General features: G+C 26.4%; 2 protein-coding genes and 1 long non-coding RNA gene across 3 annotated transcripts; 2 read left to right on the top strand and 1 right to left on the bottom strand.

Annotated features, from left to right (window-relative positions):
* The first annotated feature begins 8,824 nt into the window (after nt 1-8,824).
* LOC135927821 (uncharacterized) lies at nt 8,825-13,465 on the top strand. Its single transcript, XM_065464019.1, has 4 exons — nt 8,825-9,325; nt 9,394-10,721; nt 11,606-11,854; nt 13,342-13,465. The coding sequence occupies exons 1-4, from the start codon at nt 8,991-8,993 to the stop codon at nt 13,407-13,409; spliced, it is 1,980 nt and encodes a 659-aa protein (XP_065320091.1). The 5' UTR covers nt 8,825-8,990; the 3' UTR covers nt 13,410-13,465.
* Nucleotides 13,466-13,593: 128 nt separating this feature from the next.
* On the bottom strand, nt 13,594-20,346 carry LOC135927822 (ell-associated factor Eaf-like). The gene is made up of 6 exons (XM_065464020.1): nt 20,229-20,346; nt 20,094-20,188; nt 19,817-19,953; nt 14,909-15,492; nt 14,208-14,717; nt 13,594-14,030 (listed from the first exon to the last, which is right to left on the bottom strand). Exons 1-6 carry the CDS (start codon nt 20,311-20,313, stop codon nt 13,981-13,983), a joined length of 1,461 nt encoding a protein of 486 aa, XP_065320092.1. The 5' UTR covers nt 20,314-20,346; the 3' UTR covers nt 13,594-13,980.
* Nucleotides 20,347-27,230: 6,884 nt separating this feature from the next.
* Nucleotides 27,231-27,839, top strand: LOC135928936 (uncharacterized). Its single transcript, XR_010572418.1, has 5 exons — nt 27,231-27,289; nt 27,351-27,416; nt 27,472-27,558; nt 27,599-27,739; nt 27,785-27,839. It is a non-coding gene; the product is annotated as an uncharacterized LOC135928936 (long non-coding RNA).
* The last annotated feature ends 117 nt before the right edge of the window (nt 27,840-27,956 follow it).

Here is a 27,956-nt window from a genome sequence, read left to right as displayed (position 1 = left end):
ATAATTTTCCTTGTTTTAATCTCGTATGAAAAATCGAAGGATAATATACAAATTAAATATTTAACGCGTTTTATTATAATCCTGAGATATACATGGTTTACATATTCTCGACTCTTATTGATTTTAAAAAAAATGCAAAATTAACTACAAAATTATTAATAATTATTCTTTTATATTATATAAATGATTTTAAGAGGGGTGATGTAATATACACTTCAAATTATGCGAGGAGTGATACACCCCCATTCCTATATCATTTTGATGCACCTTCCTCCTTGTTTACCTTGGTTTTTTGGATTGGAGACAAAACGCATGAATACAAAAATAAAATTAGTATACCACCTGAGTAAGTTATTACAATAACCAAGGTAAACAAGGAGGAAGGTGCATCAAAATTTACTAAAACAGCTGTCTCTACTCTTAGAAAAACTAAGAGTACCCTTAACCCTAAAGGGTGGGAAATATATTCTAATATTAGGGTTTATACACACATGATATCAATTTTTTTTAACTATAAGACATGATTTATCTTGTAAGGTTTCATTTCATCAGTATATAATATAACTATCGTCTATTAATTTTAAATAAATTCAAAATTAACTACAAGAAAATTATTAATAATTATTCTTTCATATTATACAAATGATTTTGAGGTATTAATTATACAAACATGATAATAATTTTTTTTAACTATAAGACATTATTTATCTTGTAAGGTTTCATTTCATCAGTATATAATATAACTATCGTCTATTAATTTTAAATAAAAATTAACTACAAGAAAATTATTAATAATCATTCCTTCACATTATAAAAGATTTGGGGTTATTAATTATACAAACATGATATCAATTTTTTTCCACCTATAAGACATGATTTATCTTGTAAGTTTTCATTTCATCAGTATATAATATAGCGGTCTGCAAAGCCCGTCCAAGACCGGGTAAGGTCCGTAAATTTTAATTGAATTGGATTATCGATGAATTTTGATATTTGATAGAAGTGATTAATCCATTAACTGATGTGTTTTTGATTTAATCACTCCCCAATATTTATAAATAGTTGCTTATTTTTGGTGTTCTCAACCACACATATTTCGGGTCAGGACTTGTACAAAACCGAACCGGGTCTACAATCTTAGTAAAAAAAAATTGGCGAACCAGGCTAAGCCAGGATAAATATAAATTCCAGGCGAGCCTGATTTTACCATAAATACTCTTGATGAATTGTATGCAGGGTAGTCTGGGGCATTCTTGCAAGTATTTTGATCCATGGCGTTAAAATCATAATTATGACAAACATTGAGATTTCCGATAATGACATTATTTTTACAATTCTTACTCATTCCAATAGCCCTGGGTAAGGAAATAGTGCAATTTTGCAATTATATGCTTAACATTATAAAACGTAAAAAGCTTGCAATTTATATTTAACATTTATTAATATGCAAAAAATATATATAGTATATCAAAAAATTAATAATTTGACTCCTTTAGTCAAATGTAAAATATAATTGTCGGGCACATTTTGAGTGCGCCGACTCCGGACACTTATGCACATTTGACCAATATCCACCATTTTGCTTCCTTTTAAAATGTTTAGATTTGTAAAATTTGACGCCGAATTACCTTATAACAAACTGACCCCTTTAAATTTTACTCCCCAACGGAATCACGACTGAGGATGCAGCTCCATGAATGGGAGTCTCTACTTTTCTATTTAAGCATAATGGTGCTTCCTACAATATTTATAATCTAGAGAATTATTAATATAGTTTTAACTGAAAATGTTGATTGAGAAACATTTTTTTTTAAATCGTCTAGACTTCCATACCATTTTATATCTTGGGGAAAGTCATATACCTAGGATAATGGACTTCGATAATTTTTTTTAAAAAAAACATACCCAATTCCAAATTTTAAGAAATTTCTGATTTCCTATTATCTTCCTTTCACTTTTTTTATATTTTATTACTTTTTATTTCATTTCTTTCGATACTGATTCTTTTTTATTTTATTTTATTTCTTTTTTATTTCTTTTTTATTTCATTTTATTTATATCATTCTATTTAAACTGATTTTTTTTAAAAAAAATTTCTTTGACCGATAATGAAATAAATTTATAAAATTTAAATTATCAAAATATTTTTTTTGAGGATGATTGGCTCCTCATTATTTTAAATTTAAAAATTGGACACATAATGATCCAGAATATCGCAATGGATAATGAAATATTTGATTAATCAAATATGAAATAATCCTAAAAAAAATAATAAAAAGAAGATTTTAATTTCTTTATCAATTAAAATAAATCTTCGTTTTCACATAAAAAGCTTAATTGAAAAATATGTTTATTTTTTGTTTGGTTTGATTTGATTTTATGAGGATCAAAGTTTTATAAGTTTCATCCTTTATAAATCAAGTATCAATTAGCAAAAGAAAAATAAAAATAAAAAAGGAAGAAATAAAATAAAGATAATAATCAAATTTTATATCCAAAAAAGGATTGAAAAAGGCGAAAAACAAGGGGGATAGGGTTATTTTTAAGCTATATTTTTTAGAGTTTACAAATTTGTGCTGTGCGTTAAGTGGTAATTATCCGCTAATAATAATGTATCCTATCTCTATTTTTGATAAAATTGAATTTATATTACATTTAGCCGGATATTTTTTTTTATGATTTAACAGAAGGAGTTTGTTTTAGAAAAGTTTTGGCACAAATTCTCTGGTAGCTCAAATCAAATAGAAGTTTCTATCTGAGTAGAATTGATCAATGGTTCTTGACCAAATTATATGAAATTTATATGATAGGGCATTTATCATATTTGTTTTTAAAAAAAAGGGGCTCAATGAATGATTTGACTATTTTCAAAGATTAATTTATTTAAGTTGTTTAATGAATTTGGAATATGGGAATTTGATGAAAACGTATTGCGTTAGTGTTGTTAAACAGCTCGTTTTGATACGATTTTTAAAAACGGCTAACTCAATATTTTATCCAGAAAATTATTGCCTAAGCCTCAAGATTTTGATAATATATGTCTAGACCATTGTTCCTTCTATGGCAAAATCTATTGAGTTAGCCATTGGTAAAAAAAACGGGTCATTTAACAAATGGCGTAGAATAAGTATATTTGTAAGGTATTAGTAATTACACAAATTGACTAGCATAAATACGTAAACCAATTCTATGATTGTGTTGTCGTTAGCATATACAATTGTTTAAAAAAAAAAACTTAAAACCAAGAAATGTTAATTTAATCCAGATTAACCGATATAACATGAATTGTAAGACAATTCACTAGTAGGTAATTTCACTTTTTTAAACTGCTATAAAAAAAAATTTATATTATATATATTTGCTTCTATTAATTTTTACATTCTAATTTATAGGTTTCGCGCTTAGAGCAAAACGCGTAAATAGGCGCGATATTCGCGTTAGTATCTTTTATCTTTATAATCTAGCCTCAAGCCTTGATATATTTTAAGATTTTGTGTAATTAGACAAGTGGGTATAACTTATTTTTGATTGAAAAATGGAGGTGTGCTTATGGCCAGATTCGAAAATCTTTTATTAAAGCTTAAATTATTAATTAAACCAATAATTTTAAAAACTTTTTTGATGCTTGGTTGATCATCATAAAAATAATTATAAAAATTATCATCAACACCAATTAACCATATTTTTCATGTCCATTGTGTAAAATATAACTTGTCTTGAATTAGAAATAAATAAATTTAGATAGCCATATATGTATATTTAATAATAATACAAAGATTAAATTTTAAAAAATTTATTTGATAAAAATAAACGTTTTACTCATATACTTTAATAAAAATATACCTAAATAAAATACAGATACCACCGATTCAGCATTCTTTTATCTAGATACATGCATCTAAAGGTACTTTTATAAGAATCACACCATGATGTATTGATAACAATTGATTAAATTTAAAATTGGAAAAATATATTTCCAGACCCGACCCCTACCCGAAAAAAATATTTTCATACATCACCGAAAGCAAAAAATAATCAATTCCCTTACTCAATTCCCGGGATGAGGTGGTGGTTTGAGTGCGGCAAATCTTTGATAAAACAGATTCTCGTCCCTAATTTTTTGAAAGAGGTTTAATTTTTCTATCGAAATAGATTTGAGTAGAGAAGAGTGATGGGCATAAATGAAAGACTAAGAAGGATCTATGCATTTGTTATTTAGTTTATTTTTCGAGATTCGGCGACTGCCAAATACCCAAAATTTATTCGTTTTAATTAATAAAATATCGTTCAATGAAAAATGTAATTTTGAGAAGAAAAAAAATTTGCAGTTTTCATATAGTTATATAAGAAGAAATAAATTAAAAGGGTTTATATATTTTAGCATTATCTGTTTGGACGGATTGAATAATGGCTAAAATTTAAAGTGTATAAGTTAAAAATGATATTTAAAAGTAATTCAACATAAATTTAAGCAGCTGTACTACTTTCTTAAATGGAAGGAGGTGGAAAATAACAGTAGGGGACTTTATCATCCTTCTGGTATCTATGTGACATTGAAATAATATTGAGGAATAATGTCTGATTTTCCAGATTATGACAATTTTTTTGCCCTTATATTTTAGATTTGAATATCAACTTATTCATAATGTAGATGAACTAGAGTTAGTTTATTTAAAACTTAATTTTTGCAGCAAAAACGTTTTAATTATAAATTAATTTTTTTTTACAAATGATAAGAGTTATAGATATATTTTCAGAAAGTAAATGATTTTTTTTTAGCAACAATATAAAATGAATTAATTTTCTTCAAAAAATATGTAAATATAAATATGTTTCCCAGATTTTCATTTTTCAAAATAGATATTTAAAAATAACATTTTATTTGACCACAAAAAAAATAAAAATAAAAGATTATAAAAAAACATTATTATTATCACATAATAATATGAATATATATTTTTTTTTAAATATTTTATTTTATATTATAATATTTATTTTGTGTGACAAAATGTATATTTTATATTATTTTATATATATTACATAATATATATTAAAAAAATATATATTCATTTTATGGAAATTGTGGAAAGAATTTGCATTAATTTGCATATATGAATAAATAAATAATATAATATAAAAAAGAATAATGATTTGTTTAAATAATTGAATAAATGAAACCAAAAATATAATGATAAAAATATCTAAAATAAAATAAAATTTGAGATTGTTTGGAATGAGTATACATGAAATATATCTGTATATATATTTTTTTCCCCATTTTTTGAGATAAAAAATCAAATTAATTTTTTATATTTTTAAAATTAAAACATGATTTGTTTTAAAAAATTTATAATTGTTTTATAATTAAAATACTAAATGTTAATAACTTATGTTTAAAAAAATAAAATATATCAAATGAGATATTTATATAAATATATTTTTTTGGAACAAATTTAAACACATAGTTTCAACCAATATAGTATTATTATATTTCTTACATAATAATAAAAAAATATCAAGGTAATAATTTTATAATTTATTTGTTACTTACTTAATTAGTTAATACATATATTAGTCTTCTGAATGACAAGCATTTCAAGAAGATATACATATATATCAGTTATTATTTTTTAATATTTTGATTTACTAATAGGGCCCTTTACAGGACCGTTTCATTAAAAAAACACAGATTAAAGCAGTAGAAGTAGGGGAGTTAAAAAAAATAACTTTATCTTCTAACAGAAAATATTTTCGGGCTCTAAATGTTTTTACTTCCCCTTGGCCTTAACACATTAATTCGATTTAAATTCATACGTCGCGGTTTACTTTAAACTGATCCAAAAATAATAATAGAAATCAACTCTAGCCTAGATCTGGCATTATAAGGAACCCAAGGGGATCCAATAGAAATGGTAAACTTTTTGATCAGTTTTTAAATTCTCACATTATTATCTAAAGTTAATCACTATGAATATTTTATTATATTTAAATATACTCATATATTGTGAAAAGTTCTGTATACAAGATTCTAGGAATAATGTGTCTAACTTTATTTCTAAAATTATTCCTTTTAAATATTAAGGTTTTAAATGATTAAATCTAAAAACAATTAATTCATTGTTTTTTTTTAACTTAAGTATCAGTTCTTATTTCTTGCATAAGTTAATTTTCTTTTAATGATCGTTTGACATTTTTAAAATTATTTTAATATAAATTTAATTAATATTTTATACGGACATTTTAATTTAAAAATAATCTTTTAAAAAAATAAAAATTTTTAAAGTTAATTTTTTGACAAATTAATTTTATTATAATTTAAATTTAAATTAATTAATCCCTTTTTTAAATAAATTATATTTGCATATTTAATAATTTTTTAATTCGATTTAATTATTTTTATATAAAAAATTCAAAACTTTCACAAGTTTTAAATAAATTAATTTTTGAAAATTTATAAAATTTTCTTAGAAATATGTTTTGGACATGTTTTTATTTTTGTATTTAAAATAACTTATTTATTTCATTTTTATAAGGTTCGAAAGTTTGTGAATTTGAATTTTTTGATATTTTGGACACACAGCCTAAAATATATAATATTACGTAAATTTGATAAAAAAAAAAGAAGAAAAGACTTGTGTTTAGTGTTGTTATAAAAAGATTAAGATTATAACCAAAATAACTTTATGTAATCCTAAAGATTTTGCACATAGCTAGCAGAAATGCTTGGACATCTATTTGCAAGATCTCACTGCTTACATAACATTTATTTTAGCTGAAATTTTAATCGGGCCATTTTGAAAAATCTAATTTTAACAACACTACTTGCGTTAAATGTCTCAATTCGATGGAGTTTATTATGAAAAATGAAATTTAGTCCCCCCACCCCCAAAAAAAAATTACCTTTAAAATAAGCCGGGTTAATTAAATTTTTTCTAAATTAAAATCATATAATCATATTTTTATAAATTTTCACAATCTATGATACCTTTAATTAGTATACAATATTAAAGGGGGAAAAAAATGAGTATAAAGTACTCATGAAATATCTAAATAAAAAATTGGTACAAACGCACTTCCCCCACCCTTTCTACACTCATTATTATATTAAATATTTTTGTGGACACTTTTGCCCCCAAAAATGAGGAAACAAAAATTACTGCAGGTCTTAGGGTTGAATCTTAAATATAGATATTCGTAAAACACTTTACAGGATTTTAGATGCGGCATAATATGTGATATATAAAATAATATAGCCGGTTGAGTGTTATCTATACTCCCTAAAATTACACTAGAGGCCGGGATGGTATACCTCATGTTTCTATCCGACCTTTATGTTTGTTGTATTTGTAAAGGCTTGCACTATTGATGGAACCTTGATTTAATCCTTTATTGTTAAAGGGTGTACATCAGTTTTATTAGATCCTCACCACATATGAAGGAAATTTTGCTAACGATTAACTTGTTAACCCTTCTTAACTCTTAAGGCTTTTTAAAAACGCTATAAAATTGCCTTAAATATCTTTTATATTCGAATACAATTAAGAGTTTGGTCATCGGTTGTGGGAAATTGGTTAGGTTGGGTTGGTTGATATATTAGGATGCCTTTGAAATTATATATTCAATTAACTCGATAAAGATAAAATTTGTTTCAAAACAAAAAATAAATTAATTTATAAAATTATTTTTAAATACATTTTTTTTAAAAGATTGTTTTAAGTAATAATAATTTCATAATTTTATTCTATCTATTGATTTAATCTAATTTTTTTATTTTTCAAAAAATAAAATATAGTAATATTTTTTAATCAATCTATTTCCAAACTAGCTTACTTAATAAAAAAAAATCATGTAAAAAATGACATAATTTGAATATTTTTAACGATATTTAAAATTTAATAAATCATAATCCTATTTTTAAATTCAATATCAAAAAAAATAAGCCAATTTTTAAAAAATTTGACACTCAAATTTCATTAAAATTTTAAAACTTATGAAAGTTTATAAAGATTTAGGATTTATATTTAAAAGAAATAGTTTTAAATTATGAATAAAATATTAAATATTATATAATATTTGCTAGTTATTATTACTTTAACAATTCATCTGCGAAACTGAGTCACCACTCATTCATAGTTAGCGTGAATTCGCGGCGAATTTTACAAAAAATAGGCTCTATTTTTTGTGCATTTTTATATACTTCTTTACGAATTCTCGCTAACTGAGAATGCACCCCGCATTTCATCTTACATTATTATAAACTTTACATGTTTGAATGTTGAAACCAGAACCAATTTTTGGAACGCTCGGAATAGAGACTAATTTAGGGAATCGAAAATAAGAACTGCTCCTTTAAAATTTATAATAATTAGAAACCAGAAGTAAAACCTCCTTTTAAACATTTCCGTAACCGTCGGAAACCGGTTTTAAAAAATGTGAAAGTAGGTAATTTATACATATTAATTTAAAATCTTGCCTTGATTTCATTTTAAAGTGTTTACTTATTGTTTAAACACATTTCTGTGATTAATTCAACAGTGATTAAAATTGTAAACAGAAACCCTCAGAATTTCTCCAAAATTTTAAGCACTAAAATTGCAGCATGATCCCCCCCCCCTTTTTTTTAGTAGTATTCTGAAAATGAATCAGAGCTCTTTTTAATTTCCAGGTCTCTGATTACAATTAATTTGTTTCATATATCAAGAATTTCTATTTTTTTCCAAATTTATATTTCCATAAAGAACACTTCCGGTTGGCAAAAAAAAGTAACGATGACCAAAATTAAGGCCAAAAATTATAAATGTTTTTATTGTGACAAAGGATTTTATCATTACTGGCAGTTAAGAGATCACAATCTTATCAAACCTTGTGGGCCTTATACATGTCATTATTGTCGAAAAAATTTCTTGAGTTGCCATTCCCTGCAATCCCATCTCCTGTCATTCCATCTGTGCTTGTTTAGTGATGCGCAGGTGCCAATTAAAAGAGAAACAATGGGTTTTGATAAGATGCTAGACCCTGAAAAAAATCATTCAGATTATTCGACCGAATTAGATACTGGGAAAGATATCGCTTCAAATAATATGCTTATAACAGATAGGTTCAATGATAATTTGTCAGAAAACAGCCTTGAATTAATGACAAAAAGCCCGAAAAATTTACCCGATATTTCTACGATGGATCAAAAAAATTTTACTTACAGATGCAAAGTTTGTGCGGATAAGTTTCAAGATGAGGTGTCCTTAGATGTTCACACGAAATCCCACCCGCTAAAATTATACGCTTGCAATATATGCCTTAAAAACTTTTCCTCTATTTGGCAACTGAAGTAAAAAAAAAATAAAACATATTAAATTTGACCTTTTTCATATTTGTTTTTATAACAAAAAAAATTAGATCGCATAACAACGATGCCCATGTTTTCAGGACGGCCTATACGTGTGCATTATGTGGATGCAAATATAAAACATCTCTTTTCTTAAAACAACACATAAAATCGGATCATCCTAGGTATCGTTCATTAATCACAGTGAGATCTTCCAATATACATCCCACTATTGCTTCCCCAAGTATAAGAGAAAAAGAATCTAAGGACAATTTATCAGAGTCTAGCAACCTTGAACATCATTTTTACGGTTCTCCAAAATCAGTAGCAAGCATTTCCTTTGAACTGTTAAAAGGAGCGCGCGTAGTAAAACAATGCGTCACTTCATCGAATCTTCAATCAGAGCCTTGCTTGTCTAACTCCTCAATATATCCTTCGTTTCGTTCAAGATTAAATCTAGCACCTTCAAGACTATCTTTGCATAAATGTAAAAGCATCTTTAAGAATTCCGACAGGAGGACCATAGACTTTTTGAATCACATTCCACAAGTCAATAATTATTTTCCGTCATTTGAAGATAGCCATCTTGTCAAGAAAAAATGGTCGTCACCGCAAGATTTATATGGTTGTAACAATTTTATGATGAATATAGCTCGCAGGAGTAATGGGTATATTAATGGATGTCTCCACGGAGATGAATTACATTGCGATTCCGAAATTATTAGTGATGACCAGGGAGGCGCAACCGACGTTTTAAACAACTTGTTTATGAATAATTACTATATAGATTTTTTGCCAGAAGCTTCCCTATTAAAACATAATATTATGGCTCGTCATGAGAGGATCAGAATGACCAATGAACCATGTCATGGTAGGTCATTTAAACTTAGCAAAGATGCCGCATTGAGAAACAAGAGTAACTTGAAATCTCTGACTTCTGACGATTACACTAATAGCGAAATAATTTCAAGAGCCTGGGCCAGAGTTAAAAATGAAATATCTACCGAGTCTTTGTGTTACGGTATAAGTTTTGGAAATAATCACCAAAGACTGGGTCTAAATAGTCAAAAGGATGCTAAACTTATGGCTGGTCATATTCCTTTTACAAGTGAGAGTCTAATGGAAATTAAATGGGCACATCCAACTTCTATATGTAATTCAGCGGTATTTAACATAAACGGCGTTCAGGACGTGATTGATGCTAACATTGTTAACCGATCCAAAAACATTTTTGAACCACTTAGCCCGAAGAATTATGATGACAGCGCCATAAAGGTAAACTTAATGAATGAGGACAGGTTTTTTAAAAATCAGATCCATTATCAGAATGAAATCTTAAAAAATATATCCACTCCAATCAGCGTTAGAGGCACACTCAATAATCGCGCAAATGGGAAAAGTAAAATTTTTGAATGTTTTTACCTATTATTTTTAGTTTTAAGACCTTTTAAAAAGGGTTTCAATTAATTTACATATGTCATTTTATTATTTATTTAAAATGTTGCATCGAATTGATATTTGATTGAATCAGGTCGGCTTACATAAAATGGGTTAAAAATAAACAATTCAATTTTAGCTAGAGGTTTGGTGTCATCAAAAAAAAAAGAATGAGTAAGGAGGGGGGGGGGGGGGGGTAAGGGAGTGGTAGGAGCTACTTGCTTCCATATATTTTTTTACAGGATTGGTAAGCCACGAAAATGTTTGTGAGAGTGAGGGGAAGGGGTAATCTGCGAGTTATTTTAGGCAAAATTAGTGTTGTTTAAATGATTAGATTCCATTTTAAAAGATTTTAGATAAAATTATATGACTCAAACCTCGAGATTTTACTTAATAGATGTCCAAATCTTTATGATATCCATGAGCCAAATCTCCAGGCTTGTGTAATCATTTTATTTGAAAATTTTGGGTCAGCCATTTTTAAAAATCGAACCGTTTAAATAGCTCTAGATAAAATCTAGAATATATAATCTATATTTTTTTTATTTCGCAGACACGTGATATTTTTTTTTCTACAATCGTAATGGCCGGTGTCCTATTATTTTTTTTAAAAAATATTGGGCCAGCCATTTTTAAAAATCGAACAAGCTCTAGACATCTAGAATATATAATCCATATTTTTTCTTTTTCGCAGACACGTGATATATTTTTTCCACAATCGTAATGGTTGGTGTCCTCGAAATTAAAAATAAATAAATAATAATAATAGGAATTATACCAATTCCTAATTCGTTCACATTCGCATTTTTATGTGATTTCTAATTTGTAAACTCAAATTTTTGTTAGTCATCTCAAAGCCAAAAGCTACCTTCCTCAATTCAGATACCAAATATAATACCTCTTTCCCGCCCAGTATATGCCCGGAATGCGGAGCTAAGCTGAAGAACAAATCTAGTCTCAAATTCCATTTGCAAAGGCAGCATCCAAAAGGAGAGCTTTTCAACTGCCCCATGTGCCCTAAATCATTTGGCAAACAATGGATGCTGAGGAATCACCTGATGACGCATAAGGATAAATATCCGTGTTCCTATTGCGGTTAGACATTTTAATTTATTTCATAACCTAAACTTTTAATGAGTTTGATATCTTTGATAATGCAAGCTAGTGGTGATATAAAAGTCGGCGTATAATTTAAGTGCTCTACGTTTTTTCATTTTTAAGTTAATAAAAATTAACCAGGCACAACATTGCTATAGTTAGAATTTTTCTAGGAGGGGGGAGGGGGTGGGTGCCTTTTCTCCATAAATTTTATTGGGCGGCTTAGGTCACCAGCTTTTTGAAAGCCCTCGGTCGAATAACATTTTTTAAAAAATATTAAAATTTCTTTTTACTTATTTTTTATGGAAATAGAAGAATGGGTGGGGGGGGGGAGGGGGGGGGGGGAATTAACGATTTGGGCCCAAAATCAAGAATTTTAATAAAAATTTTGGGTCCATGTTAAAACAATCAAAATTTGATTGACACCTATGGATTTGGGTAAGATTTTGTCTAGAAAACGCGTTGTTCACATATAACATCCTAGCTCTTATATTAGTGCCAAAAATTTAATTTCAATTTAACCGATTTTATTTTAATAAGAGATTAAATCAAGCTTTTAGCCCTAAAAAATATCCCTCAACTTTAAATAAATTTCATTCCAATCTATATATAATTATGTTTTCCAATAGATATAACATGTAATTAATCGTTTATATACTATTAAAAATGTATTTATAATAATATTAAAGAATACACAGGACCTTAATAAAAAAAAAACATTTTAAATAATATTAAAACAACTAATTACATATCAAAAACCGTTGCTGGATCACTTGGTTAACTCTTGGTTTAAAAACGCTAGAAAGAAAGAAAGAAAGAAAGAAAGAAAGAAAGAAAGAAAGAAAGAAAGAAAGAAAGGAAGGAAGGAAGGAAGGAAGGAAGGAAGGAAGGAAGGAAGGAAGGAAGGAAGGAAGGAAGGAAGGAAGGAAGGAAGGAAGGAAGGAAGGAAGGAAGGAAGGAAGGAAGGAAGGAAGGAAGGAAGGAAGGAAGGAAGGAAGGAAGGAAGGAAGGAAGGAAGGAAGGAAGGAAGGAAGGAAGGAAGGAAGGAAGGAAGGAAGGAAGGAAGGAAGGAAGGAAGGAAGGAAGGAAGGAAGGAAGGAAGGAAGGAAGGAAGGAAGGAAGGAAGGAAGGAAGGAAGGAAGGAAGGAAGGAAGGAAAGAAAGAAAGAAAGAAAGAAAGAAAGAAAGAAAGAAAGAAAGAAAGAAAGAAAGAAAGAAAGAAAGAAAGAAAGAAAGAAAGAAAGAAAGAAAGAAAGAAAGAAAGAAAGAAAGAAAGAAAGAAAGAAAGAAAGAAAGAAAGAAAGAAAGAAAGAAAGAAAGAAAGAAAGAAAAAAAGAAAGTAAATTTAAGGCCCTGCCCGTAATATTTTGCCCAAATTTTGTCCGGTCCGACCCGAAATACTTTTAGAAAATTTTGTCGGCCAGAAATTATTTTTTTTATAAAAAAAAATATCTAATTTATAATATTCATTTATATTTAAAAAAGGCAAAAACTTGAAAAATAAATTCGATCTTCAACAACACATCGCTTTATTCCACGAGAAAAAATTATGATTATATTATGTTTATTATAAATATATAATATATATTGTCCAATATATTAAATACAGTGTAATATTAGCTTGTCTTCCAAAAAAAAAACTTATTTTATAAAAAAAATAATATATATATAACTGTAATCATTATAATATATTTTAATAAACTAAATTAAATATGACAATAAATAATAGAGTATAAAATAATTTTTGATGCATATATCATGTTTGTTTGGAGTGAACTAAATTATTGTGATATGAAGTTTGTGCACAAATAAAAAAAAAGTTGAATTGAAACTAAAGTTTAATGGTTTGACTAATCGTATAACATATAATATTATAATAAGAATACATGTTAATCCATCTACCTTCAACCATCAAAAGTCATAAATTAGATTCTATAAATTTTTAAGTTTAGGAAAAACATACTCAATCCCTTGTGGATAAAAATTTGGAAATTGTAATATATTTAAACATTATTTAACTTCTATATATTGCAATTTAAATATTTAAAATTTTTGAGTTGGAATATTCTTTGAGTGAAAAAAACAACAAAAGGTTTACTCTAAAGAAAAATTGCGCGGCAAATCCTAATCGCTGTCACTTTGACTGTCACTCTCGCTGAGTTTCAAATCGTCATCTATATTTAAATTTATGTTTGTTTAATGAAAAATTTAGCGTGTTTTCTATACTAAAAGATCAAATCAGAGTTAAAACGGGAACCCTCGGAACAGCGCCAAATTTAAGAACCGGAAACAGAACCCACTTTTAAAAAATTTTTAAAAATAGAAACCGGAAAAAATTAGATTTTTTTAACCTAAATCGACAGCGTGTCTCTTCCCAACTCCACTAGGAACGTGATGAGACTTGGGCGTTGTTTGGCTATTTTTACTAGTCGCGATGGTAGGATTAACGACGGTCTTTTCTTTACTTTTATCGCGTTTACCCAAAAAATTTCCGACATTATCTTTGGCGTTAGAATAAACGTTGACGTTGTTGGATTCTTTCGTGTGATTACTTTGATCGTCTTTATTTTGAATATTTCGACAATTTTTTTCGGTATCGTGTGTGGGAGTCGATTTATCTGAATTTTTCTTGGGTCTCAGATCATTTTTTTGATCCGAAGAAGATTCCGATGAAGAAGAGGAATGATAGGAACGCGAATTAGTGCTTTTGGAGGTTTTAGAGGTTTTCGAGCTTTTGCCGGAAGAATTAGAAGAGGAACGGGAAGTGCGGGAATTACGAGAAGAGGCGGAAGAGCTGCGAGAGCTGGCGGAAGAGGGCGCAACCAATTTTGGAGACGTTGCAGGAGTGGGCTTGTTAGTATCTTAGGGGTGGGAAAATTGAATAGATGTATAAGACATTATTATATATATATAGCTACATGGTTGAATTATATATAAGTAAAAAAAAATGACGATAGCTGACTTCAGGAAAAAAGAAAGTATAAAGGTTATATAAAATTTTAAGATTATCCGAAAAATATTTTATAAGCATCTAATCCCAATTTTAATGTACCTTGGTGAACTAAAGTATGGTCTCTTTTATCTAGACTAGACTTGAGCAATTCAGAGGCCGACGCTTCGTTGTTCTTCATCTTCTTGCCGCTTTCACCTTCCTTTCTTCGTGGATGCGATAGGGGAGCTGTAACACATTTGGCGTCTCTCTTATTAGCATTAGCAGTTTCTGAGTCATTTTCGTCTGAATCGGTGGTGGCGGATAGTCTGTAATTCCTTTTATAATTGTTTACAACCTCTTGCGAGTTATTTGTTATTGCCGCGTTATTTTTACTGATTTGCGAGTTAACGGAATTATTGTTACTAAGGGAAACGCAGATTGGCTCATTCAGAACGTCTATTTTAACGTTAGATGACTTGTTGGTAACGAGGCTGTCGACCGTTAAATTGGTTGGTGAGGACTTCGGTTTTAGGGCAGGCGGGCCTGCATTTAGTAATACGGCAGGCGGTGAGATGATGTTAGCGGTTGGGGGAACCACGGGCTCGACGTTAATATTTTTAAGTTTTGAACTATTAAGTTGGGCTGTTGCGTTGCCGTTAGAGTTGAGGGGAGGCGCTGATTTCGGGCCCAGTGTATTCGTTGGTCTTCATTCGTAATTATCATTATTAAAGTTTAATAATTTTATTATTGTGAAAGGGTGAGAGAGAGAGAGTAAACCAAACCCCTTTTAAATGCTTAAAAATAGTTTATCTAATATATGCAACTCCTTCCTTCTTACAAACTTTTAGTCAATAAATAGGGTCGCCGTTAGGGGTTAGGGTTAAATTTTCAAAAATAATAAATTCGAATACATTATATAAAACTCAAAAAAAAGAGTGTTTAAATATAATATAATTACTAAATATACCTATTTAATAAAAAAAAAAAAATTTGAAATAGTATTTAGATACAAATACTTTTATTTGCGAGTCAATTTTTATAGTACCACTAATCAATTCCCTTTAAGTAGGTAATATATTTATTATTAACCATATTCGTGGTGAAATTCTAATAATTATGTAAATAACGACATATCGAAAAAAAAATTTGAAAAATAGTATTTCGATACAAATACTTTTATTTGCGAGTCAATTTTTATAGTACCACTAATCAATTCTCTTTAAGTATGTAATATATTTATTATTAACCATATTCGTGGTGAAATTCTAATAATTATGTAAATAACGACATATCGAAAAAAAAATTTGAAAAATAGTATTTAGATACAAATACTTTTATTTGCGAGTCAATTTTTATAGTACCACTAATCAATTCTCTTTAAGTAGGTAATATATTTATTATTAACCATATTCGTGGTGAAATTCTAATAATTATGTAAATAACGACATATCGAAAAAAAAAATTGAAAAATAGTATTTCGATACAAATACTTTTATTTGCGAGTCAATTTTTATAGTACCACTAATCAATTCTCTTTAAGTATGTAATATATTTATTATTAACCATATTCGTGGTGAAATTCTAATAAATATGTAAATAACGACATATCGAAAAAAAAAATTTTTTCCTCAAGATGATGGATTAATGATAGTAAATTTTTTATTTTCTAGTTGAAAATCAAAAAAAAAATATGGTTCAAATTTAACTAACTCGGGAGAAATGAAAGGCGATCATTAAAGATAAAAAATAAAAACATATAGTTTAAATTATTCCAAATTTTTTACTATTCTTACTTTTACGCCGCAGTCATAGTTAGCGAGAAAATATACCGTATTTTTGTGCATTTTCATTTTTATATACTTGGCCGCAAATTCGTGATAACTGTGAATAATACGGATTTACGCGTTTTATCAAGCAATGTTTGCTATTGATAAAAAAAATCGGGGGGGCGTATAAATTTGTTCCCGCAATTAATCTGACTAAATATTATTTATCGGATTTCTGATTAATATTCATTAATTAATAATCTTATAAATGTTTTAAAAATAAAATATGTAGAATCAAAATAATAAACTTGTTTGAAAAAAGAAAAAGGTTATGCAGGGTAACAAATGTTTGGGAATAATTTTTGAAAGTATTTTGTAATTTTTATTGTATCTAAGATATTTTCGTGTAGTGTAGAGGGGGGGGTTGAAGCCTCCTGAAAAACTTTGGACAATCTCCTTGAAAAAAGAATAATAGTCTTGAGTGTTGATGGAAAGGTAACGCTTTGAGATTGGCCTACAAAAAAACGAATCAAATTATTCAACTATTCGCATTCGAATAGTCGGGTTATTCGTATGAATCGAATAATTCATTATTCGTATTCGAGAATTGAATTTTTTTAAAGATTGTAAATAAAAAATAGTAATAGATATGGGTGTGACAGTGATATGTTTTAATGACACTTTTTAAGTATTCTACTAAAACTAAACTAATTTGTAATTCATGCATATATCAAAATTTACAAAAAATAACAATCGAAACAAAATTCAACTGTTGTAAATTGTGTATTTTTACATATTATATATACATATATATATATATGTATAACTTTATATAATATCTAATGTCAATAAAGTAATGTTTATATGTAGATTAGTAGATTATATATTTAATTATATATAATATCTTACGACAATATTATATATTATATGCATGTAAGACATCAAGAGATTGACAATCACTATGAATATTATGACGGTGATCATCTGAAAACCAACTCCTTTGTTGTTTACAAGTTAAATTTATTTTGTTATACATATATAATTGAGTTGATAAACAAAATATATATGGAAATTGGAGTTACAAACAAAATCTCGCCAAGAAACATGCCTGATTTTTAGGAAAAGTGCTAATAAAAAAATGTTTATCTACGACTTTTATACGCGTTATTTCTTCCTAATTACAATAAAAGTTGTTCAAATTCTTTTAATGACGGGCCCAGCTGATTTTCATTCAACGACGCCTTCAAATGCATCATTATGTATGCATCGTCAGTCTAGATATTTTTATATGTCATTGATATATCTCGAAAAATTTGAAGTCCCAAATTTTAACATTTTCTGAGATATAAATAACTGTTTATAATTGTTGGATATTTTTTTCCCATCTAACTAAGACAAATATTATTTTTCTATTATTCATATTCGATTTGAATAATTATGCAATCGTATGAGTAGAAGAATAATTCGTTTTAGGCCTACTTTGAGGTAAATGTGGGGTTGAACCCAAGGATCCTTCTGGAGTTCATTACTGTAGTAATGAGGTTACCAGATATAATCATGGTAGCACAGAAAAAAACATAATTTGAATAGGTGCTGCCATGCAAAACCCTTATTAGAAGAGTTAGCTACGATTTTTGCATTTATCAAAAAATCGCCCGAACTAGAATCCCTGTAAGAACAGGTCTGGCAGTCTCAGGCATAAATTAAAAATTATTTTGTTTCTTTAAAAAAAATGGCGAAGGCTTCTATTTTAAATTTGGCCTGGTATGAAGTTGATAAAAAAAAATTCCACATTTTCAAATCAAGAACAGCTGGAATTCAAATTTTAAAAAAATCTTTTTCAAACATGGCTTGTCCCGCATAATGCAGGCACCATATAATATGACCCACGAGGGTATCTTCCCCATTATATCTATTAATACTCAAGGTCTGTCCCTTTATTTTTATACTCCTTTCACGTTAAATACGTCTGCCCAGTATCTATAAATCAAAATTAATAACACAATTACAGTAAATAGTACCTATTATATTATATTGTATATTCCTACTGACCCGAGATTATTTTTGGGAAAATTTTTTGTATTAGCCCTGATTTCTAAAATTTTATTATCTTGATTAATTTAGGCTCTATCTATATACAAATCGTTCCAAGAGGAATTTGTAAATATGAGCAATATAAATGAATACACCCCAATTATAGGATTTTCAACATTTTCTCTCCCACTGATTAATTGATTAATTTCCTTAAAAAAATATTAAAATCGGTCTGGCACAGATTTTTAATGCGCAGCCAGAGCCAGATCATGATTTTAAAAGTCATATCATTTTTTGACCTGTTCCCAGTCAAGCCTGCAGATCTTTGATTTTTTTACCATTTTCATTTTTTTTTAAATAATACTTTTCTGGCAAAGCCTAGCAATTCAAATATAAGATCTACCCCTCTAAATAATTAATTATTTTTATTATCTTATTTTAAAAATACAATGATTTTTTTAGGCAAAGTTTATTTTATATTCCATCGAATTTCATTTTTAAAAAGTAATATAATAAATATATTCTTCATATATATAAACAATTGTTAAAATTATTTCCAAAACTTTGGATTGTAATTTGAGTTAAAAATTTATAAAAGAGAATGAATAATATAGAAGATTAGATTGTTGAATATAGATTAAATTTATTTCTACATCATTTGTCATTAATAACTACTATAACTATAAATGATTTAAAATATAAAATAATGAAAAATATGGTAAAAAAATAATAATAATACTGTTTTATAAAAGGTAGAAATTTATATTATAAATTAAGACAAGCTCATATTTCTCATAATCTTTTAGGATTATTCCCCATTAATTACAAAATTTAATCAGCTGACTCTTTTTTTAAATGAATCTGGACAAAATATGGAAAAAATTAAAGAATACAATTTTAGGAGTTAAGTGGGATTTAGACCTAATTCTTACCAGACAATAAATATACAAAAATAGATTTGTTCGGGCTGAGCTGTGAAAAACAGAAGGCATGCAAAAAGATAGCCAATATTCCTCCAATAATCTATGAGAGAATGGGAAGATACCTCAAAGTAGCACACTATTAGGAAAATCAAGAGTGTCTGTACTGAATATTTAAAAAATGGTGGACCAAACCCCATACAGAACCTGGCCATGGCAAAGCCAAATAATGACTTTTTTTTAAAAAGATATAGCTAATAATTTAAATTTAATAACTTGTTTAAGTAATATATTTAAAAATATAATACCTTATTTTCTTAAGTTGGATTGCTGTTGATAATTTTTCAATTGTGATTTCACCAGTTTCATGGTCAATAATTAACAAGCATTCCTTAGGTATCGATTTTTGAGAACCACAATAAGTTGTATGGGTCTTAATTGCACCCTGTAAAAAAATCAAAATAATAATTATTTATAAATTTAAATATATAATACATTCATCATAAATAATTTTTAAAATGAAAAATAAAATTTATCTTTTTAATGCTCTTAAAATTAAGGTGGAATAATATGTTAAATTTTTACATCAATATTTGGCAACACAGCAGTGACTCTATTTCCATTTTCAATTTTCATTTGTCCTATACCAGTATCTTCAATTGAAGCAGGCTTAAAGTCATCTTTAAAATAAAATTATGAAAAAAACATATCATTACTTACAGCGAATAGTATGAAATGAAGAATCTGAACTATTGTTAAAACTTTTCCCTACTTTAAGATCCTTAAAATCATCTAATACTTGCATATCAGCTATCTAGAAAAAATAAATAAAATCAGCAGTTTGAATTAATGAATGAATATTTATAGTAGCCGGTTAGAAAATATATTAAGGAATTTTGATAATTATTTCCAATAATTATCTTCTTTTTATTAAAAATTTAATGTTTTAGCAAACGATATTATTATTTTTTTGGAATTAATATTATCTTTAAATATAAACTAATAAATTTATTTATGATAAAACTATAATATTTTTCATAGTAAAAATAGAACATTTTCAAATTAACAAAAACGGTTAATTAAAATTTAAAAAAATACAAAGTATTTACCTATTTATGATATGTAATATAAATATAGTTAGTAAACGATAATGAATTAGAAATAAATCATAACAAAAAGGCAATATTGAACATAAATAATAAAATAAATAATACAAAATAAATAAAAGCGAAATGGTATTAAAAAAATTTTTTAATTTTGACGGGGGTCTCTAAATTTTTTAGGGCGGTCGAGCCCCTGCTTTTCCCATGACGCTAGAGCTCAGGCTTTAAAAAAGAAGGTCCATAGCCGGGAATTTTTAGTTAAAGTGGCAAGCTGTTTAATTTTGTGGCCGATTTTTTTGAAAAAAATAAATAGATACTATTAAAAATTTGTATATACAAAATAATTTTGAATATCAGAAATAATATTATTTATAAATTTCAACATATATAGCCAGGTTTTATGTTATTTTTATGATAAATCATTAGCATCAAAGTTTGTTTTCGTTCATCTTTCATGGATTATGTGATGCTCGATAAGACCCATTTTTACAGTAGAGATTGAGACTTTGCGAGACACTGTTAATGTCTCAATAATAGGTGCCGCTGAATTTATATAATTCTTGATAAACTTTGGGTTATCATATTTTTATAAGAAGAATTGTAAAAAATTTCACATCTAAATAAATTCATAGAAAGCATAAAAGAATCTCAAGAAATAAAATTAAATATCTACAAATAAATATGAATATTAATACATGTATAATAAAATATAAATATCTCATAAATATTTCATTTCATTATATGATGAAGAACCTATTTATCTTTTGGATTAAACAAATTATATAATTATATACTCAGTCATATATTTTGTTATTTATGCAATTGGGTTTCTGCCATTTTATTCCTCCATTTTCACAATAGGATATATATATATATGGATAAATGTATACATAAAAATATTAGGAAGTTTATCGTACATGATTATTAAACTCATCATACATTATAAAACATATAATAAAATATCCATATATTTAATCATTAGTAACTGACAAATATAACACATAATATATAAATAAAATATTACAATAAATTACTTCTTTACTACAGTTATATAATAGGAATATTAAAAAATTTAAATGTTATGTAGTAATATGTTTAAATTTTATAACACGCACTCATATCATCTACATGAGAAGATTTTCACTGGATGCAAACCCTCTTCAAAAATCTTTGCCTATTCCCCTTAAAAAATCATACCGCCTTCGGCGGCGGTGTCTTCCTATTATTATTTTTACCTTTTTAATTTATTTATACTCTTTTCAGAGATTTTATAAAGGATAACTTAAATTAACTATCTATACTACCAACTATCAATATTTTGTGAATATAAAGAATTTATTTTTTAGATAATAAATTCAATTAAAACCTCCTTTATTTACAATGAATTAATTATTATGGCATTATAAGCTTGCTGAAATATCTAAACTTTTTAAATTACATTTAAAAGGATAGCAGAAAGTTTTATTTGGAAAACAATGTGAATGATTGTTTTCAATATATAGATTAGTCGATGAATTGTATTATAATAATTCCATGATAAAAGTATTAATTTTTACAGCAATAGATTTTGTCTTATTTCATCTCAAAATTTAATAGATAACCCCCCAAAAATGTTTCTTACCCCTATTAACGCAGCCTACCCCCTACCCCCCTCAAAAAAGGGATGCGAAATGTTCCTACCCTTCCCGCTCATGTAGACGCTGCGCAATCATTAAAATATAAAAGTTATTTCTAAATTTTAATTTTTTATAAGTTTTTTTCAATCGAAATCAAAAATAGATTTTAAATTTTTTTTTACATTAAACCATAATGTTATGCATCAGTGGTATGTTTATAATTAATGTGCGTCACAGCTAAGTAAGGATTTATAAATTACTTTGCATGATTAAAGTATCCTTCACAATCTGGAACTGATATCTATAGATATAAATGGGAAAAAATTATATCTTTTTTTATATAATTTAAAAAATAATAAATAATTTTTTTATATTAGTCTTAATATTAAAATAATATATATTTATTTAAATTATATGCTCATATATATGAGATAAAATTTGCACTTAAATATTTTTATTTTTTAGATAAAATATCGTTAAATAGTATATCACAATGTATATTAAAAGTATCTATAAACGGATACAGATACCTTTGAAATAATACAGAGATATAGATGCAGATACTTAATATTAGTGAATTTTCAATAATATAATTACAACAATAATTACTGCTTTAAAAAAAGAAAAAATATTTTATTTAGAAAAGTTGTGGAAAAAAATATAATGCAAAAAAATTTTTTTTTTATTTATTAAAAATAAGCATCCTAATGCTTATTACATAATACATTCGCATCATTGTCTCTTTATTTATTAAAAAATATAAGCAATCATTGGCGTAGCTAGGAATTTTCCTTAGAGGGGGTCCATACATATAAAAGCCTGGGGCTTGCCCCCCAGACCCCTTTTAACTGGCCTTCGGCCCTTTTACCCAATGCATCAATAATATGTTATTATAATTTAGTAGATTATTCTCAATGACTTTATAATAATACCACCCAGAATAATTTCAATAGTAATATAATATCCTTTCACAAACATCAAAACCAAAAAATATATATATTAATGGTATTTATTTGATACAAAGTCACTTTTAAGTCTTTTGAACGTATAATCTAAAAAAAAATTTTGCTCTGGGAGGGGTCCAAACCCGAAAACTACCCCTGTAGCTACGCCATTGTAAGCAATATTAAATTTGCTTCCCTTATATATATTTTATAACGTAGTAAATTTAAATTTTTTAACGTAAGAAAAGTGATAGTTATTTTTTTTAAGGTAGTAAAAATAATAATTCTTCTTAGCATATTAAAAATAATATTAATAATTTTGACGTTATAAAAATTATAATATTTCAACGAAGTCAGATTAGTTTTTTAACATATTATAGAGATTATATTAAATTTTATTAATTTTGTAGGAAATATTTTAAGGGAAGCTATGCTTCCCTTGCTTTTATGGAAACTTCGTCAAGGATTTTACTATTGTGAGGGTGGAGGGTTCAATCAAGATAGTGCAATCGGGAATTTTAAGGATAAGGACGGACTCGACTTTAGTTGTAATAACGCATTAACCATAGTCATGACTCTATCTTAAAAATATATTTTTTTTTATAGATATGGTATGTTGATATTTATAATCAAAAATTTATTTTATTTTAATAATTTTTTATATTGAATTTAAAAATATATGTATAAATTATGCATATTAAAATAATTCCTAAAATTAAATATATCTTCTAAAATATTAAAGAGATATTCAGTTTATACACGATATATTTGTAAAATACTTTAGCATATCTTAGAAAAAACGATTTTTCTAGCCTACATAAGTTTTATTTAGACCATATTATTTGGTTTAACAGAAAAGCTACAGATTCAATGTGTTATAATATATATAATAATTTAAATAATAATAAACCTTATCTTACAAATAATTATAAATATGAATTAAATTCAATAATTATTAATATTCTTCATTTTAATCTTAACTTGTTTTGATATATTTTTGAATTGGTTGCGCCAATTTTAATATTTAAGACATTAATTATTTTTACCTTATTTCTTTATATAAATTTTCTTTAGTGATTAATCTACACTTTGTTTTATTTTCTTGACAAAGTTTTATTTTCTAATTCGAAATTTTAATTTCTAGGACACAAATATAATAATGCCAGTTTTTAGCAATTTTTACCCCTTTTATACGGTTACTAATAATACAATATAAATCAAGATAATATTGATATATATTGCTATAAAATAATATAGCAAAACTTACCATAAGTCTTATAATCAATAACCAAATTCTCGCACAATTGTTACAGAACAAAATTATTGCGCGTAAACTAAAATATAATAAAATTTAAAGAACCAACTCATGACAATAATAATAAATAATCCTAAAATTAGACAAAATTTAAATAATTAAAACAAAAGATTTTTAAAATCAATAAACACATCTTAGAAAAATAATACTCTTAAGCGTTTTTTCTATTTTGCTGTATATGACGATGACACAATCAGCCTGTTAAGATTATCAATAGTTATAAGGTTTACCAAAATACCATTATAAAAAAGTTTAAGTTCTTTTTTAAAATTCCTGGGAGGATAAATTTTATACCGGCGATGGCACTACATGCCCCCATGTTCTTCCAAACTACAATCCTAAAGATTGCCTAAATATATTACAGAAAATATTTTATAAGTGTCGTTATGAAGTCATGATGATATCATATAAAGATGATTAGAAGTTAAGATGACGATCGCAAAGTTATGATATAGATCACATTTTAATTATTTAGTAATCGATAATTTCTTAAAAAAATGAATTCCATTCCAATATATATCTTAATCTGAATTGTTTAGTTAATAAAAAATCAAAATCAGGAGCATCATTAGTCTTTATAGCCTCAAGGAGTTCAAAAATTATTTTCAAAATGACCCTTTATTTAAAAATTTTGAGGGGCCTGTTTAGATTTTTTAGGGACTAGAGGCCCTTCACGTCCCCACGTAGACCCTTATGCGTATAATCATTTGCTTTCCTAGACCACTCCTTTTGCGGATAGTATATTTTGAGATCATCATTTATATTTACTTTGTGTTTACATAGATGCAGACCCTCCTCAAAAAACCTATGCTTCCCCCTAAAAAGTTTTTGCCGTCTTCGGCGTCGATATGTTCACATTATTAATTTTACCTTTTTATTTATAATGGTACTCCCTGTTGTATTTGTTAGTATAAATTAAAAGATTATAGATTTATTTATGTATTCAAATTTTTTTTTGTTTATATAAATCTTGAAGTTAATTGCAATAAGGCAATATTTTTATTATATAAATTTTGAAGTTAATTGAAATAGACAATATTTTTATTTTAAAAATATTTTTTTTTATTTATATATATTTTGAAGTTAATTGTAATCAGACGATATTTTGATTTTAAAAATAATTTTTATAAATTTTCAGTAATTATTTAAAGTTTATAAAAATTGAAATTTAAATTCTTATATGATGTGAATTTCATATAAATAAACAATTTGAATTCAAGATCACTTGTTAATTTTTACTTTTAAAATTTTTTATATTAGCTTAATTTAATAATAAAGTTATATCCATTATATACACGATTTAATATCTAACTATACACACAAATTAGAAAACTCCCTTCTTAAATTAAAAAAAAATTAACTTGTTATTTTAGCTTTACTCTCTACTATCAAAATATTGTGAATAAAAAGTTATTTTTAAATCACGTATTCAATTAAAAATTTACTCATTTACAATGAATGCATTATTATAGAATATTGTTTGGCATGATGAGTGTGTTGAGAATGTTTAACCCTTTTAAATTACATAAAAGGATAGTAGAAAGTTTTATTTTGAAAATATTATCTACGATTTGATTGCAATCATTATATAGATTTGGTCAATGATTAACAATATTATTGCATTATAATAGATCTATAGTAAAAGTATTAATTTTTACAGCAATATATTATGCCGTATTTTACCTAAAATTATTAGATAACCCCAACCCCCCAATAAATTTAACCTACCTCCCTTAAAGGCATATACCCTCTACCCAGTGGCGTAGCTACGGGGGGGGGGGTTTCGGGTTTGGACCCCCCCCCCCAGAGCAATTATTTTTTTTTTTTTTAGAATATTCGTTTAAAAGACTCAAAAGTGACTTTATATCAAATAAATACCATGAATATTTATATTTTTCTGGTTTTGATGTTTGTGGAAGGATATTATTACTTTTAATTTTAAATATATATATATAAATTATTCTGTATATTATTTTAAAGTCATTGATAATAATCTATTAATTTTAATAATATATTATTGATGCATTTTTAAAAAAATATTTATTATAAATTATCCAAGATATGGTTCGAAAATAATAATATGAAATAAAAAAGTGCATAATCTACCCACCCCCCTCAGAGCAATTTTTTAGATTATTCGTTCAAAAGATTCAAAAGTGACTTTATATCAAATAAATACCATGAATATTTATATTTTTCTGGTTTTGATGTTTGTGGAAGGATATTATTACTTTTATATATATAAAAATTATTCTGTATATTATTTTAAAGTCATTGATAATAATCTAATAAATTATAATAATATATTATTTATGCATATTTAAAAAAATATTTATTATAAATTATCCAAGATATGGTTCGAAAATAATAATATGAAATAAAAAAGTGCATAATCTACCCCCCCCCCCCCCCCTCAGAGCAATTTTTTTAGATTATTCGTTCAAAAGACTCAAAAGTGACTTTATATCAAATAAATACCATGAATATTTATATTTTTCTGGTTTTGATGTTTGTGGAAGGATATTATTACTTTTATATATATAAAAATTATTCTGTATATTATTTTAAAGTCATTGATAATAATCTAATAAATTATAATAATATATTATTTATGCATATTTAAAAAAATATTTATTATAATTTATCGAAGATATGGTTCGAAAATAATAATATGAAATAAAATAGTGCATAATCTACTTTCTCATGCTTTTGAGGTTAAAAAATATTTAATCCAGTGTACTAATTAATATCTTATGCATTATAGGCTCTATTGAAAATAATAAGGATGATGTAAATACACCAGGTCAAAATAACATTTAATATAAAAAATATTAAAAATTAATAGCTAACTATTTTTATTTTAGAATTTAAAATTAAACACCTAGTCATAGTTTTAACTAAATTAAAATTGCCAGTACAAACCACTTTGGGTAATTTATTATTTTAAATAATTTTGGCTAACCAAAATATTTTGACATTTATAAGATATACCCAAACGTAGGAGGGAAGAAAATGATCTTGATACACTCATTTATATACCCAAAGACCATATAAAATCACTACCTAGTACAAGTAATATAATCTATTAAGATTTAAATATTTTTTATTATAGATTTAGATATATCAAGTATTACATTTAATAAAAATGATGATAGTCAACAAAATGAACACACCAAATCACTAATTAATATAGAAAATCAAAATTTTAATGATGAACTTGATATCATAAGCAACAATTTACCACCCACATCAGGTATTTTATAATGACCTTATTTAAATGAATCACTAATTAATATAGAAAATCAAAATTTTAATGATGAACTTGATACCATAAGCAACAATTTACCACCAACATCAGGTATTTTATAATGACCTTATTTAAATGAATCACCAATTAATATAGAAAATCAGAATTTTAATGATGAACTTGATACCATAAGCAACAATTTACCACTCACCTCAGGTATTTT

The sequence above is a fragment of the Gordionus sp. m RMFG-2023 genome, chromosome 4 (assembly GCF_954871325.1).
Source record: "Gordionus sp. m RMFG-2023 chromosome 4, tfGorSpeb1-WG-v2, whole genome shotgun sequence".
In the NCBI taxonomy this organism is placed as follows: Eukaryota; Metazoa; Nematomorpha; class Gordioida; order Chordodea; family Parachordodidae; genus Gordionus; species Gordionus sp. m RMFG-2023.
This window is presented reverse-complemented; position numbering and strand designations above follow the sequence as displayed.